Source organism: Rhinolophus sinicus, linkage group LG15, assembly GCF_036562045.2.
Source record: "Rhinolophus sinicus isolate RSC01 linkage group LG15, ASM3656204v1, whole genome shotgun sequence".
NCBI lineage: Eukaryota > Metazoa > Chordata > Mammalia > Chiroptera > Rhinolophidae > Rhinolophus > Rhinolophus sinicus.
This window is the reverse complement of record NC_133764.1, coordinates 22,500,678-22,518,442: the sequence shown is the minus strand read 5'-3', so window position 1 is coordinate 22,518,442 and position 17,765 is coordinate 22,500,678. Positions and strand designations below refer to the sequence as shown.

The window sequence follows — 17,765 nt, the reverse complement described above, 5'->3', positions numbered from 1 at the left end:
TCCCAGTGTAGATTCATGTACAAATATCGAAATCAAGTGAGTTGTTCCCCAGGTGTGCTATAGAAGTTTCTGTCTGTCCCATAATGACCTTAAGACTCCTCCTTTACTACTGACTAATACCACAAAGGAGGTTGCAGTGTATGCCTTCGAGTTCAGAGCAGTTAGGAATCACTGTTTCCTTTAGTGGTCGTGGGAAAGTTCAAATGCCAGTTTAATGAACAAAAGCCCTAGCTAGCTGTGCCAGGATGACCCCCTCCTCCAAATTTTTTCTTTTAAATATCAAAAGAAAGTTCAGAATTTGGCATTCTGAATTAGAATTCTGAATCAGAGTCAGACTGTCTACTGTTTCTGCATCAAATTAAGTTCACTCTGTCCTCCGCCTGGCCTCTTTCCCGATGGCAGCTTTACTGGGGCGCCAGCCTAGGGCATCTGAGGGGACCTCCTGCCCCTGGTGTATGCCCACGACGCCTCAGTGAGGAGAGAGTCAACATCCTATCAGGACAGAAGCCCCCGCCTCGGACTCATGGGATCCTACTGGAATTTCTAGAAACGCTTACCCTGGTCTTGCCCTGCATACGTACATTCGGATGTTTTCAGAGACCTGGAAACCTTCACAGAAACAAATGTTTTAAAAAGAAAAAAAATTAGATTTTATTCAAGATAAGCAAAAGATACAAGTGATTCATCAAATGAAACTATCTGAAGTCATTTCACAAATATTTAATCAAGGAACCCACCAGTGAAAGCCCAAAGAACCAGGAATAAGCTATATATACCACATTTTTACTTTTATGAAAAAGACAAGTAAACAAGCCACTTCCTTCAAGAGGTGTGGAGGGGGCTTCCAGGGTGGGTACTTGGGGAGTTTAGCACAACAGCTATTTACCAGCCTATAAGGAACTGTTCCGGTATTTTAGCAATTGATGGAGCTGCACCAGTGCACACTGGCTGGATGTCAGCACTGCTTGCAGCTTTCTATAAATGCAGTTTCATAGTAACAGGAGATATGGACTGACTGTCTTCCATTAGTTTATTACAAAAGAAAAACAATTCCCACAGACACAATATGCAACATTCTTATTCCTAAAACCTTGTTTTCTTTTCTTCCTTTTTTTTAAGTCTTCTGAGACTAAATACCCTTCACAACCTCCTAGTCTGCTCAGGGCACACTTCTTGGCTCCTGGCTGCACACAGGGCAGAGGTTCCAACAACCTGGACCATGGCCAGTGCAGCAGAACCACTCTCTGACATGGTTGGGCTCTTGTAGAAAAATTTAAATAGCTGCTAACCCATTCTAAATAAATAGTGGATGGATTATTTCTGCCCATAAGATTGAACCCCACATATTGGATTCTCAAACTCTGTCTTCCTATTACCATTTGACCTCTGAAACTCATGTCTTCCTGTGACCACCTGACCCCTGGAAAGCATGGTGGAAGAGTCACCCATCTGTTAATCCTAGGAGTGCTACTTATGATCCAGATGAATCAAAATAAACAGTCAGGATATCTCCTAAGAAGCCCAGGATGGCCCTTTGGGCGGTGTCACCAGGCAGCGCCTGCACGCTGCTTATGTGCTCCAGGGCTGCTCTGACCATCTGGTCTCTTTCCTGCGGGCTGTGGGAGGCTCCCGTGTCATCTCCCTCTGCTCCTGATTTTAAAAACTGTAGAATATAGGACTGAATCATGTCTCCATTCAATTCAAGAGTTTCTTTGATGCAGGGCAGGTCTAAGGCACTGGCCAAGCTCAAGAGGTGAAGCAGCGCCTGGCAGATTTGGGTCCGGAGACTGGCACAGTACTTGAATTCCAAGAAGTCCGTGGTGTCTTCGCTCTTCTGCAAGGCGGTGACCAAGGCATTCCAGATCTGGGCGTACTGGTCAACAGACCCGTAGTGCTCTCTCTTGCCCGGGATGGAAAGGGCAGTGGCAGATCTGATGCGCACTTTGAAGTTCTTGCACGATGTCACGACTGACGTCAGGGCGTTGTAGGCCCGGGTGGTCCACGGGGCTGTTCCTAGAAAGAACCCACAGTCATTAAAATACACGGAGACTTACAAGTACGGGGAAAGGGAGAAGGGCAGAAGGAGACATACATACACAGGTGCTTAAGTTAGTTTATGTTTTAATTCCCATAATAATCCTATGGAATCAGGATGCTGCTGCGTGATTAACTGTGAGACCCTATGTAAGTGGCTGAGTGCTGACTCTTTCCCTAGACAAGCCTGCCACATGCTCGGGGCCCCTGCTACTGAAAGAGGGACTTTCGTGACTTTGAAAGAGACTTCTTCTCTGGGAGGATGCTCTCCTGAGGGGGTAAGGCTTGGTGGGAGGAGCATGGACTGAATTGTAGCCCCACGTGCCCTCTCAGTTGGGTCCTCCTGAGCAGTGTGCAAACTGCACAACTGTATGCCTAGTCCTGTTAGTGCTGGCAAAAGAGTATTTTATTAGCAGATTAGCAGCCAGACACTGCTCTGGCCATAACAAGCCATGCATTTTATCGCAAAGAAAAGGAAAATAGTATCTAGGCAGTGACTGGGGAAGAGGCTATTCAGATTAAAGGAAGGCTCAATTTTCTAATTCTGAGATGATTATGCCCAGATTTCTGTCTTCTTTCCCTTCCTGTTGGTCCCAGAAAATCAGCCTGCTTTCCTCCTGGTCACGGCTACCACTCCCACTATCCATTCCATTTGGGGAGGGGGGTTCTTATTCATCAAGATGGGCAGCAGAGTAGAATGCAGCTTCCCTAACACTCCCAGCCCTTCCAACTTCTCTGTTGCCAGAGAAGACAGCCAAGCAGACACCCACCTCGAGTGCCAACCCTCACAGTCACCTGAGGCTCTTCTTTCCTCAGTGGAAAAAGACAGGAGCCGGCTTCTCTACCAGCTCCCAGCTGACTGGTCTGCCTGGATGCTCTTGGCAATAAAGGGGAGCAGAGCCAGATTTCCCTAACTTGATGCAAGCTCTGCTGGTCCAGAATGGTTTTTCTTCTCCAGAAACATCCCCTTCCTTATGCTCCAAATCTTGCCACAGAGACAAATGTATACGGCAAATGCTGGCATTTACAGTGTGAATGGGATTTAGAGGCTCTGATCCATATGCCTAGGTGGCTATTAGCCACTGGTGATACGTGGAGGGGCACAGCATGTCATCACTTAGAGACAGGTGCCGTCCCTAGATGCAGCATTTCACTTTAGTACCAAGGGCTCATATGGGATTTCCAATTTGTGGCCTCTTTCTCCCATGCCAGTTTTTCCTTTATTTTTTTTTTTTGTCCTGATTTTTAGAACGGTATATGCTCATTGTAGAAAATTTAGAAAATGAAAGCAGAAAATAATCCTACTCATCATCCCATCCAGAGGCAACCACTGTTAATAATTAGGCAAATTTCCTTTCAGTTTTCTCCCTACCCATTTATTGAGATCATACCGGAGAAACAATTTCACATCCTGTTTTAATTTGCTTAACATCAGAAATATCTTCCCAGATTATCAAAAACTTTTTATGTAATTTTAAATGGCAACAAAATATCCCACTGAATATATATACCATGACTTATCTCAGACCATTCCCCTAAACTTGGGTGTTCAGTGTGTTTCCATTTTTTTGTTACAGTGATACACAATATCGTGATGAACATCTTTAATAACACTATAGGCTGGTGTGTGCTGCCCAAAGAAGCCCTCTACTAGAGAAAAGAGGAAAACTTCCTTACCTAACGGAAGAGCAGGATTTTTAAATACATTTCCCATTGCATAACAAGCATTCCATCGGACTTTCATGGCAGCCTCAACTAGGACAGTAGAAATTAAGGCCTGGATAGACTCCTCAATGATTTCAGCAAATCTGGGTTTTTCTATATGAGATGGCTGCAGAAAATGAAGCAAATTTCCAAGGGCCCGAACTGCATTACTTTTTACCTAGAATAAAATGTAAAAGCATTAGAAATCTGTTTTGTCAAAGAGAAGTTTCAGAAAATACAACTTCAGCTTTAAGAAACCCAAGAGGTCCTAGATATCTTGATGCAAGGGAGCTAATGAAAAACGCACCCTATAAGGGTGCAAGTTCTCAAATCTCTGCGAGGTATTACGTGGTTAACGTTCTGAGCCATCGGAAAGGTGAGGTTTCATCAAGTTCCTCACCCTGATATTTTTAGTGCTAGATTGGACTTCAAAAAGATCCATCTTCCTCGAGTTACAGAGATGGCACGTAAAGCCCAGGGGCAACAGGACACTGCTGGTTTGCAGCAAGGCTGGGAGGAGAAGCTGGGTTTCATAATTCAGGCCAATACTTTTCTATTAAAGATTTTTTTTTTTTTTTTGCTTTGTAGCATACTAGAATCATCTGGGGGGTTTCATTTCTAAAACCAATTCCCTGGTTCTATCCCCAGAAATGTTGATAGAATTAGTCTAAAGTCAGGCTTCCCAGATTTTCAGAACCACTGTACTAAATTAAGCACTTGGTATAGGTCAGGTACTGTGCCGGGTGCTTAAAGGTATCTCAGAGCCCAGTGAGGTATAGGTAACAATTTCCGTGTTATAAATAAGGAAACTGACCTTCAGAGAAGTTAAATAATGCACCAAAGGTCACCCAGCTACTAAAGGGCAGGCTAGGATTTGAACCATGTCTGCCTGACCCTAAAGCCCAGGTCCATGCTTTTTAAACTTATCAGTGTAATGGGATATTCAAAACCAAGGGCTGCTCATCTTTCTGGCCTGTCAAGTCAACTTCAAGATTTTTTTGAAAAAAACAAAACAGATTAATATTAAACAAACATGGACATATCATGTAGTAGTATTACAAGTGGCAGTGACATTGTTCATGAGACAGGAGATAGGAAAGAAACTGTACACGTGTGGAGTGGGCCACTTTATAACCTGAGTACATGCTCCACCTCCTTTACACGAATAAATCTGATGGAGTGAAACGATAATACACTAAGTACTTACCTGACAAATCCTCGATTGTGTTGTGGGCTTACCTTGTCTTTATCCTTGGTTGCTTCTATAGCTGATCGAAACATCTTCAAGAGCAGGAGACCAGAGAACTCTTCTTGGAAACTTGGGTCTGGTGTTTCCCTGTCGCATCCAAAGCAGGCACAGGTTTAAAGGTAAAGCCCATTTAAAATGCATATGTATATACAGATATAGTCACTTAGTATAACTATAAAAACTTTAGGAAAACTGTTTAATAAATCTGTTCAGCTCATACCAAGACCTTACAGTTTATACCTTTTGACCTAATAGGTCCACATTTATATATATATATATATATATATATATATATATGCACACACACACACATACACACACATAAAGAACAGCTTACTAATCTTACTACTTGAAGGACTATAAAACAAAATAAAGCAGGAAGACTGACTACATAATATGGGGGGATTGCTGCTAATTCTTTTATAATGGGATCAAAGATTTCCCTTGAGACCTCAGCCTCCAAAGTCACCCAAGGAAAACGAGCTCAGTCACCTACATGTTAACAATCAGAGTGTCTGTCAGGTTGCCCAGGGACCAGGCTGCTTTCGCCCGGACATTCAGAGACTTGTCTTGAAGTGACATCAATACAGCATTTGCTGTGTCTGCAACAAATATGACATCCTGTAAGATAAACAAACCAAAATGCTATAGTTACTTTAGGAGTTCACACCACTACCTTGGAAATTCTCAAATTTTATTTTCAGATAACGCGATAAGCCTTTACCACAAATTTCTATTTGGAAATCAAAATTCATTTACTCAATCAATTTACTGTTCTTATATAATTTGGACATTAAAATCTCAGGATGTTAAAATCCCAGGGGAAGGTCGCCCATGATTTTGGTTTGTGCTATGCACAACCTGAGGAGCATATGGATTTGCTCTTGTAAACATCTTATGCCCTGGCCTGGGACAATTACCTACGAATTCTGTATTTGAACTGATGTCCATCTTGAGAAATGATGTTGACAATGAAATGCATTTCCAAAACACATCCTATTTTTTACACACTTCTCAGTGAGATAAATGTCACAAGTAAGAGTGAAGGAGAAATTTATTTCCTTCTTAGTAAAAACTCTATCAGCCTTCTAAATTATTACTATTATCTCATTTTTAACGTCTCATCTCATTTTTTTCCCCAATTATTCATTAAACATTTACTGGGCACCTAGGGTCCTAGATATTGTGCTAAGCAACTAAAAATAAATGAATTATAGATATTATCATATTTTAGCAGCAATTAAGGAAACCAGAGTGCAAAGCAACTTAATTTCCTTTACTGTCCAACTCAGAAGCTCTGTATTCACCAAAACAAGGATCGCTATGGACTACAAAAGAGGCACAGCAGAGCTACGTAGGCTCACTCTGACCTGTCTGAGACAGGGGAAAAGCACATAGACTCCAAGGGCCCGCGAGGCTGCAGCCTTCACTAAACGGTTCTTGCTGTCGTTCAGCCCAAGCAGCATCGTGATGCACAGCACCTGCCAGTCGCTCTGCAATGAGAGGGGCAAAGGAAAAGCAAGAATGAAATAAGTATGGGTCGATGTCTTTGACAAGTGACTGACATATCTGTGTTTGAGTCCATGTTCAGGAGCTGAGACCTGAAGGTGACCTTGGTGGAGCCAATGGTTCAGTTCAGATCCAGTGAGACCTGAGCACAACTGTGTGAACTGGGTCATTTTATTCTCCTACTTCAGTAAAGCTGCCTTCTTTACGAAAGCTAATTTATACAAATAAGAACAGATGCAAAACCACCGAGGACTAAAGGAATGGAGCAGTTTGAATCCCATGTGGGTTGGGTACCAGCTAAGTATTTTCACATACTCCATGTTGTTACTCACATGATTCCCATTTCATAGATGATAAAGCAGTTTTCAAGTAGTTATGATAATCAAGGAGCCAGAACGTAGAAGAGCCAGGATTTAAACCCCAGTCCTTCTAACTTTTGGAGGCAAAATCGTTCTGAAATCTCTCTGACTTCAAAGCTCCCTTCCCCCCACTTCTACCACCTGCCTGCTAAGCACAGGGAGGAAACGCTCTCCTGAGACATGAAGATTTTAAGTTTTCCCATTGCCTTCTCCCCACACTCAAGTAGAATAAGCACCTTTTCCTCAGAGACAATGTTGAACACTGGTTTAAAATGAAGACAATAAATAAATAAAAATCCAACTCCATCTCTGCTGCTCAGGGCACCATGTAAAGATGAGAAAACCCTCCCAGTTACCGGCAGATTGCTGAAGGCTTCCGGCAAGATGGATGACAGGGCGTCACAGGCGCTGGCCTGCAGAGTCGGGTGCTCGGAATCCTGCAGGGCTCTGGGTAAAGGGCCGTTCAGCATCACAGTCCAGAACAGCACCACCTGCAACACAGCCAGTTAAAACCACAGCCCAAGAGCAACAGTGGAACCAAGGTGACGCTGAAACTACCCCAGTGACCGTAGTACATGACAAGTTTTTCCTTACAGCAAGTGGGAACTTCCTGTAAATGCTTTTGCTAGTTCTTCTTCCACGGCAATGAGAGGCCTTTAGAAAACAACTAACTGAATCCTTCCATTTTATTGACTAGGAAACTACAGTCAGCTACTGTTAAGCAGTAATCGTTTTAACAATGGGGAGGAGGGTGAAGATGATGACAGTACCAATAACAGCATAGCAGCTACTGTTCTCCAGAGAGTTTATGATATGCCAGGCATTGTTCTAAGTGCTTTACACATATCAGCTCATATCATCCTCAGCACAACTACCTGAAGTATATACCACTATCCCCATATTCACACAAGGAAATGGAGACACAAAGAAATAATGTAACTTGCTAGTGGGCAGCAGAGCTGGACTAAAAGCCAGATTGCTGACACCCAACTAGGGCTCTTTCCACCTGATCCCTCACGGGCACAGAGACCAGGCTCCCAGAGAGCATGGGATCCAGAGGCAGAGCTGGGGGTGACTCCTTCACTGCCGCTTCCTGTCTCTGCAATCTTGCTCGAATCACTGAACCTCTCTACGCTTTGGTTTCTCTTCAGTAAAACAGGGCAAAGACATCTACTAGGCAAAGCCTGTGTGATAATAAAAGGTAGCACTGTGTATAAAGTTCCTACCATAGAGCTTGGTGCATAGTGGAGACTCTTAAATTGAGCAGTACGCTCTATTTGAAGCACTTTGAAGAATCATCTCACTTCAAAGCCCCTCAAGGTACGCATCTGAAGAGTACCTACACCAGTTTCCTTCCCAGGAGTTATAACAACCCTGGGATTTCACGTCCATTTGCAAGTCTGTCTGGAGTTTTGGTGACTCCTCTGCCTCAGGAGCTAGTCCTGAGTTTTACATGTATCCAATGCACCCGCTCAGTCCTTCCCACAATCCTAGCTCCTGGAAACCCCGTCTGGGCCCTCCTCGCCCCAAACCAGAAGAATATGGACAGCAGTGGTTGGCAGGCTCCAAGATGGCCCACAATGATTCTGGCATCCTAATGTTTAGGAGGCAGTCTGCTTCTATCCTGACCGGGGCTGGCCTGTGTAATCAATAGGACGGGTGGTAATGACACTGTGAAACTTCTGAAGCTAGGTCATAAACTTCCTCTCCCTTCCCTCTCCCTCTCTGGGGGACCTGAGCCAGAACCACCCAGCTAAGCTGCTCTCAACTCCTTTCCCAGAGAAACTATGTCAGAGAATAAATGTATATTGTTTCAAGCTGCTAAGCGTTTAGGATAATTTACTCAATGATAGATAATACAGAAAGTATATCCCTTTTTTACAGAAGAAACAATACCTGAGTGCGAACAGTTAAGAATCTTGCCCAAAGTCACTTGACGAGCAAGGGAAGAAGTTTGGATTCAAACCTAGGTCTGTCTGAAAACTCAACTCATCTCCCTGGGAATGGTGACATTTCAGCTTTAGTAGCACACTAAGGAAGGGACTAGGGCTACACATTCTTAATTCACTAAAAGAATGATGGAAACTGTATAGGGAAAAGAATAAGCAGGACGAGGAGGACAGAGAGAGAAAATATCACTAATGTTAAGTGGATTTTGTTCTTGGCACTAAGTAGAAGCCTTTTTTGGTGAGGCCACGTGTTACTCCTCCAATGAAGAAGTGGCAAAGTGTGGGGGCAACAGAAACAACCTAAGAGCACATGAATTTCAAGGGACTCATGTAAAGGGGTGGATGGTGAGGGAGTTAAGGGGATTAACATTCATTGAACAACTAGTAACTGTCAGCATCTTTACGTTTCATTCAATATTCCAACAGCTCTATGAGTTAAGGATTTTTACTCCTCTTTACAATGAGGAAATTGTGCTTATAATCAGCGATGCATTAAATGGTGCTCACTAGATTTGGTCTCATGCCTTCTGATGCTAAACCCTTGGCTCTTTCCACCATTCCAGTCTGCCTCTTGGGCCAATTGAGTAACCAAATTAGGTTTTATGCAAAAGAAATGTTTTTTGCACTGCCAGTTGTATGTTCCACATAATCCTACCATATGCTGAACTGCAAATAAAACCTATCCATGCTAGTATCTCATCATCATAGATTACAAACCGTAATTTTTGACATTGGAAGACACCATACTGTCTACTCCACTTAATCACTGAGCCTCAAAATAAAACTGACTGAAGCACTAAGAAAAGAGTCCTCTATAAATTGACATTTACTTACCACGGCAACTGGCACTCGCTGATCAGGTGCTGTGGTAGAATCGGGTTTATACTGTTGTATTAAGCCCGTACCCAGTTCTTCCAGAAGCTGTCGAGATAAAAGAAACAGATTATCAAAGCAGATTATTAGAACTATGGAGGTAAATGACCACTTTAGTTTGGAGATTATCTTAGATCAAGGGTGAAAATAATTTCCAACTGATTTTCTTTCTTTTCTCTGTAACTTCTATGTCAGAGGCATTCTTTCCAGGAGCAAAATCAACAGCTATATACCATACTGTTACTTTCTTACCCAATCCATTCTTTGGGATTAGGTGCGTGTATGACCTCCCTGCCTGAAACCTCCTGAAGAAACCTCAGAACTGGTGCACATGCAGCACCAGGAAGACTATAAAGGGGAAAAAAGAGAAGCATGTGGCTTTTAATGACAAGTACCTTTGCTCCATGAAGCTGAATAGATGGATCTGCTTCCCCCATGCACTTGCAAATCACCTCTCTAAGCTCCATCAGGTAGACCTGAGCCACTGAAAAGTAGCCCCTTGCCAGATGAGCTAACACCTGCGAAGAGAATAGAGCATTAACCCCAAGGCCTGAATGTAGGGCTGCAGTATCCAGAAAAGTATTTCAGAAATCACTCACACTTAACAAAGAGCTGAATATGATGTTGAATGAAATGAAGAACAACTATGATCTTCGTTTTATGACTAAAATCAATTAACTACATCATATAATTATATGGTGCTTTATAATTTATAAAATGTGTTTCATTAAGATTATCAATATTATCTTATTTAAGCCTGGGCAAAAATTTTTGAGGTAGGTGTTCATTGGATATTTCTGCTGAAGAAACTAAGGCTGGAAAAGTTAAAGGTTAAAAAGGTTAAAGGACATGTTGAATATTAACCAAAAGTAGCAGGAGACCCCAGAACCACACCCATGTCTTAGATCATATTTGTGTACAGAAAAGGCCAATACTTTCATCTAGGGTTGTTTTCTTCCTTTGAAGGAGAAGTTATATTTTGTTGTCTCTAAGCAGATATAAGACCAAAGAAAAGTTTATAGAGAATGAAACATTTATTTAACTGTAAGTTGTAGAAATCAAAAATTAACTATACAATTTCTTTCAGAATTACTATATAATAATTATATCCACCTGCCATGTAATACCTGAGGTGACTAAAATGGCTTCCAATGAAAATGAATGAACGGACATTTTACAACCAAAGCCCCCGTCCCCACCAAAACAAAGCAGCAATGACAAACACAGCACTCACACTGACAATACAACTCCCGCTAACATCACTGACAGGTGGCTCACTTTTACATTCCTTTCACAGACTCACTCCTCACCAACACCCTATGAAGGAAGAATAACTGCTTCCGTTTCAGAGTTGAGGAAAGGAAACCTCCTACCTGCAAGGCCTCCAATCGCATGGGGGATGGCACATAGGAGCTTCCTGCTACACAGGCGGCATCAATACCCAAGCAGCAGTCCTCCTTGGGAAGTACAACAGTGGAAATGCAAAGTCGAATGAGCCAGCAGGGCTCTGAAGACCCCTTTGGTGGGCTAACTGATGCTTCTTCCAAAAAGGGTCCTGAAGGAGCTTTCTTCCACCAATCAGGAGGGCTGAGTTGAGGAGTTGCTGAATTGCTATTGCTGAGTCCGGAAGAACAGGGCTGCTGTAAAAGTAGCTGGACTTCAGGCAAAGGTGCATGAGTAGATACTATAGCTCCCAAGAGTGTGAGACTTGACACACGAACATTAACATCTATCAAAAGAAACAGTAAGAACCCATTACCATGGGAACAGGTGGCATCAGGACCATGGTTATCCCTGCAGGCAGTTAAGAATTATGGCGTTCTTATTTAATCTGAATCTAACTGAACCTCTAGACCTAACTTCTAGTTTATAGGAAATACATGGGACAGAAATATAAGTTAAATAACATTATAAAGAAACAAATCAGACAAATTGAGAATGTGAGACCTTCTGTAAGACAACTGGCTTCGACTTCCAAAACTCAGTATCATAAAAGAAAAAAAAGGTGGAAACTATTCTAGATTTTAAAAGGCTTAAGTGACATAAAAATTAAATGCAAGGCATGAACCTTGAATGAACGTAGGTTTTTTTAAAAAAAAAGCTGTAAAAGATATTTTGGTACACATGGGGAGATTTGAATGCAGACTAGATATTAGATGATATTATGGAATCAAGGTAAATTTCTTAGATACAAGAATGGTTTTATGTTTTTTAGGAAGTTGTCTTTATTCTTAGGCAATACATGCTGAGGTGAAATATCAGGTCTGTAATTTACTTTTAAATGGTTCAAGGAAAAATGTCTATATAAATATGTATGTATATAAAATATACATATATACCCACACATGTATACATACATACACAGATACATATATGTAGAAAGAGACACAGAAAACTAATATGACAAATATTAATAACTATTAAGTCTAGGTAGAGGTATACAGGTGTTCAATGTACTAGTCTTTCAAATTTTCTGTGGGTTGGAACATGTTAATAATAAAAAGATGCCGGAGGACAAAGCCAGACACTTGAAGGGGACCTCTGAGACATGGTCCACTCCCCTGTTTACAGATGAAGAAAAGTTGGTTCTGTGGAGTAAGCAGGGGACTGAGCCAGAAGACTTGCGTTGTTTTCATCTTACTTCTGCCATTAACATGGTAAGAGATCTTAAGGCAAGATTTATCTTTCTGGTTCCCATTTTATTTACTGGCAAAAGGAATGAATTAGACTTAGTTTGCACACGCATCATTATCTCAGTTAAACCTCATAAAAATATTATGAGTTACATATAATTCTTCTTGTTAGGAGGAAATTAGGGTTCAGTGAGAGCCATGACTCTGAGATGGCAGAGGCCCAGTACCCCTCCCATGATGTCACAAAAAATATCCATACCTCCTTCAAGTCCTGTAATTGTGACTGAAAAACTCAACTTACCAGAATGTGGTCTGATCTTAAAGCTTGATCTCAAATGTTGTAAAGGCAAGTACATATATATAACACAAATATATTATGTGTGGGAATAAGTCAGGAAATACCAAGAATAAGACTCTGTAGTTAGTGGGGATTTGAGGTTCTGGAATTTTATCTGAACTTCAGAGGAGATAAGGAGGCTAAAGAAGTTAGGTTTCAAATTCCAGTTTTCCTTTCCAAAAAGATAAGGTCTATCTGACTGTCCATTCAGCCTCTACTTCTGCCTAAAGGATACAAACCATTACACACTAGAGGGGAACCCCATGCACTTGGCTCAATCTTAATTCTAAAGGAATACTCTGGTTACTTCACTGAAGCAGCAAAGAGGCATTAAACTTTACAATTGATTCTCCAGCTCACTTCCTTCCAGTGGTGCTTCAGGAGTCAAAAGTGGGATTCTAGCAATAGCTGTCTCCTGAAAACTAGAGGAGAGTAAACAGACATCTTAGGGCTATATACAATTGCTGTGATATTTTTTAAACTAATAATCTAGATTTGATTGATACACAGAAGCAAAGAGTTTTAAACTACCACCAACCTTTGTGGAAGATATAAGGCTTTATTTGGTTCCAGACTTTGGTCAGCAGGCTGAGTTTCAGCCGGTTATAAGGTGAATTTGATACTAAATTTGCAAGGCACTGCAAAATAAAAGGAAAGCTCATCAATAGGACTGATTAAGTCAGCACAAAGACAAATTTTTATAGCATTTAATTTAAAAAGAAAGTCTTCACACTTATCTGAAAATCACTCTTTTTTATGCCATTTTTAAAAGGGGGAATAGCACTTGTATTCTCAATGGTACAACTTAAAACTAAAAATAAAGGAGTAGTTTTAGTAAATCATTTATTTAGACATACAGAGATGTAGGTAAGATCAAACAAGTAGGTCCAAATAGGACATCTTTAAATAAAATTACTACTTAGTTATATTCTTAAGTCAAGTCACTTTTGGGCAATGTAAAACATTATACAAAATTAAAACAGAAAAACTCCCTCTGAAACCTACCAATAACTTGGCACATTTACCTTAATTATCTGAGTGAGGGTCTGTGAGGATGACTCAGCCACCAAAGCTAACAAAAGGCATCTGTGCAACTCTCTGATGCTGGAAGCAATCATTACAGAGAAGGGAGTAAAAGCCCTTCTGTGGTCACTGGTATCTTCAGCAACAGAAAGAAACTGCTTTGAGCCTTCCAAGATGGCAGATAAAACTTGCAGAGCACAGGCACGTGTCTGAAATTTCAGGATGATATACATCAGTTAGTTAAAAATCAGGAGTCAGATCCCCTTCTTTCTATATACATTTTGATTTTCCAAGTATTTAGAATCACTTTAATTAGAAGAATAAAAGCAATGGGATTAGCTATCAGATCCTAAAAGTAGCCAGGAACTAGGCCACTTGCACCCCACACTTAAAAAAAAATCTTGAATCACATTGCTGTTATAGGTTTTCTTACAGTGAGGATATACACCACAGTACAAAAACCTGAAATCATGAGAATAACTTAAAGATTAGAGGCCTAGTTTATTCAAGCATAAGATCAACCAAAAAGAGACAGTCCATGGGGTAGGAAAAAAATAAAAATGTCTAGAGTTTGTTTCATATCAAAGTTCCTGACGATATTCTGCTTTACATTTTACCCTGAAGCATCTTGGGGTGCTCAATGTTATTTCAACAGAGTATTAGGAATTGCGTAAATTCAACTTGGCAAGCACCATTAGTAATCAAAATTTTTATAAACATCCTTAGGTGCAGGAAATAACATTGCCTGCAGTAAGAGTCTTTGCTAATCAAAGAAAAGAATACCACTGAATAGGATCTTATGGGTGAAAAGGAAACATGTACACCTTTGTCAATGGACTACTGTATTTGTCAGGAAAAGTGTCACTGCATCAATGCATTTTCTTCATAAGGTTAAAATATTATTTTCAATTGATACTGTGATGATTTTGCAGCATCAAAAATCAGAAAAGAGAAAAGAAATTTAAAGAAAAAATGGCAATTTAACTAAAGTGAAATGTAAGGGACCGTAATATAAAATAATACCATCCCCTCTTTGGGCAGCTCACCCACAAATGATTCTGCCCAATTTTTAAAAAAGAGGGAATCAACATTATAATTCTAGGATTGAATCTAAATATTTACTCAACATGAAGCATATCGGAATTTGGTGTGAAAAATCTTCACACCAGAAAATCTTCAATTATATTATTTCCAAGTAACCAAGGAATAAATAATTTCAGCATGCCTTTTGTAGAGAGGAATCATAAACAGAAAACTAAAGAGTTATTGCTTTAAGAACAAATTTGTAACAAAGCAGTATGACTCTTCTGAATTAAGCATAATCACTTAGGCAGTTGATAATGTATTAGGAAATAGCATGAGAGAGAGCGAGAGAGCACACGAGCGCTAGCAGGCTCGTGCTTAAGTCAGCTGATGCAAGAAGAACTTAGGGGTGGGCAAACTTCTACAGTAAAGGGCCAGCAGTACATAGTTTATGTTTTATAATTTGTAGACCCCAGAGTCCCTGGAGCAACCACTCAACTCTGCCAGGGTAGCACAATTACTATGTAAAGGAATAAATGTAAAGAGGTTTCAATAAAATTTTACTTGTGGACAATGAAAACTGAATTCCATATAACTTTCACATGTCATGAAATATTACCCTTCTTTTTATTTAAAAAAAAAATTTAAAACATCAAAACCATTCTTAGCTCATGGGTCATATAAAAACAGGTAGTGAGCCAGATTTGGTTCACAGGCCATAATTTGCCAACCCGATTAGATGGCTGGCTGAACTGAAAAAGGTAGATGTTATGCTAAACCTCCATTTCTTCAGAAGGTAATTTTTAAAAATCACAATTCCAACAGCTCACAAAGTAAAATTAAAAACCAAGCTGTGAAAGAAATGAATTGGTGCTTAAAAATCAAAACTATTCAGGTCAATTAACTTTGGTACCCTAAGAAGGAAAAAGCATTCATGACTATGACAGATGAAAACAAAAGGAATGTCACTGAAATTGGTTATTTTTCACCACTGCGGTATAAAATCTATACAGAAATGTGATACTATATTGAATTATACTTCTCATCATGACTATGACAGATGAAAACAAAAGGAATGTCACTGAAATTGGGTATTTTTCACCACTGCAGTATAAAATCTATACAGAAATGTGATACTATATCAAATTATACTTCTCATAGCTCTGATGTAATTCCTTTTAAACCCTCTTTATCTTTTGTGTTATAAAATGCGAGTTATGACACTGAATCCAGTTCAGGTGCAGCTTCATTTATTCTTATATCAATATTTAATATACTGTTTACCAGTTCTAATCAGCATTTTCAGCAGAAATTACTGATGTGTAAGCAAACCATTAGGGGTGCAGATCTCCAGAGCGGTCATTTTCTTGATTAAGTTTTTATTGTCTGAATATTTAAAATGACGGAGGAAAGACTTTTCAATCTTATAAACACCAGGTGCTCAGTTTCACCACCTTGGGCACGAAGTCTTGCTCAAAGGCACAGAAACAGGAAAGCACTTCTCCTTTTTTACTTAAGAATGTAGCAGAAATGTCTGCTAAGGTAGCTCCGTCCAGTGTTATTTTTTCCTCTTTTATGTATATTTGGTCTCAGAATATTTCTGGGAGGGTGGTAAAGAAGTCACTCCTGGGAATGGGTACCAGGGAGGTTTCAACGCAGGGCATCTGGTTGTTCTCTTCTTTGGCTTTGTCCAAGTACTAATGGTTCTTCACTCATGTTCAGGGTTAATTTCACTGGATCATGCTCCCAAAGTTGGTTGCCTTTTAAGTGGAGGCATTGGAACATTGTGTCAGGGTCTCTACTTCAGAGATATCCAAGCAAAGGTCGTCTGTTCTTGGTTGGCCATTGGGATAAAACCTGATTATCTAGCACTCCATGACAGTTAAAAATTCCAACTCTTTTTCCTCTTTCCTAGTTATGCTATCTATTACCTAGATTTTGATTTGCTTCCACATTTCATAGCTATCTAAAAGAGAAATAAATAATCATCATGGAATTTGAAAATCAGGACAATTCTCAAAGTAACAAGAGGAAGGTTTGCCCTATAGTTTAGTTTGTTCCTTAGATCAAATCTTGTTGCTGTATCTACATAATCTACCTTTGTAACTCCTGAGGAAATCATACAGAAGAAATTCTTAAATTAGTTGCATTATTTTACTGATTGTAATATGCTGCCTGGAAACACAGGATATGCTTTCTGAAGCACATTTCTAACATGTAAACATGTGACAACTTCCCAAATTGCCAAATCCTAAAGGAAATTTCTAAGTTTTCTCCTTCTTAATGAGTCATTCTAGAGTTTCATATTCCAATTTCCTGAAAGTAATCTCTGTTAGTGTTGGTGCTCTGATTGGAAGAGTCCAATCATCTTTCCTTCTATCCATTTCTCTCTGGAAAATTTCTCAGTGTATCAGTGAAAATCGCGCTTCCAGTTGACCTACAACAGGTCATATCAGAGCTGCCACAACCTCAAACGATCATCACTGTGCATTTCAATGACAAGATACACTATTGTTGTCTTGTCATGTTTCATCCTGGCTAAGAGAAACTTCAGTCACCCAGCTCCATCCTCAGTGAGCGCCTAAGAAGAGAACCACACAGCCTTTCCATAGGGCTGCACCTTTTAATCTAGCTCTGATCAATCCATTCCAATTATATGAACTGGTACTTTTAAGTTTGTGCACAACTTTCCAGAAGTGTTTATAAAAAGCCTCTCACAATGACATCATCTTCCAAAATACCTTCACATGTGGCACAATTCATTATGCTATGGACAGTTTGCAAAGGTATGCTCCAAGCCTCATTGCGTACAATAACCACTACACTTATTTACATCTTTCCACACTTAATACCTGCTAAAAAATCGACTGAGTATAATCATTGCCATTACACTGAACTGGTGAATTTTAATCACTATATATTATGATCTTTTTAAAATCCTCTTTAAGAATGATGACTGGTTCTCCAGGATCTTCACTGGACCTGGGACAGCTCCCAAAAGGAAGTTCTGTATTTTTTTTTTTTTTTCCACTCATCACATTTCTTGTATTCACTGAAGTTAAACAGCAAAAA

General features: G+C 40.1%; 1 protein-coding gene across 1 annotated transcript in view; it reads right to left on the bottom strand.

Annotated features, from left to right (window-relative positions):
• Positions 1–626: 626 nt before the first annotated feature.
• Positions 627–17,765, bottom strand: part of HEATR6 (HEAT repeat containing 6) — a 30,712-nt gene continuing 13,573 nt past the window's right edge. Inside the window, exons 10-20 of the mRNA XM_019732543.2 lie at positions 13,673–13,879; positions 13,186–13,285; positions 11,051–11,406; positions 10,073–10,195; positions 9,639–9,725; positions 7,212–7,346; positions 6,358–6,480; positions 5,484–5,608; positions 4,978–5,074; positions 3,712–3,916; positions 627–2,013 (exon numbers count right to left, since the gene is read on the bottom strand). Of these exons, the coding sequence (XP_019588102.2) occupies positions 1,472–2,013; positions 3,712–3,916; positions 4,978–5,074; positions 5,484–5,608; positions 6,358–6,480; positions 7,212–7,346; positions 9,639–9,725; positions 10,073–10,195; positions 11,051–11,406; positions 13,186–13,285; positions 13,673–13,879 (2,100 nt within the window). The 3' untranslated portion in view covers positions 627–1,471. The remainder of the gene's footprint in view (positions 2,014–3,711; positions 3,917–4,977; positions 5,075–5,483; positions 5,609–6,357; positions 6,481–7,211; positions 7,347–9,638; positions 9,726–10,072; positions 10,196–11,050; positions 11,407–13,185; positions 13,286–13,672; positions 13,880–17,765) is intronic.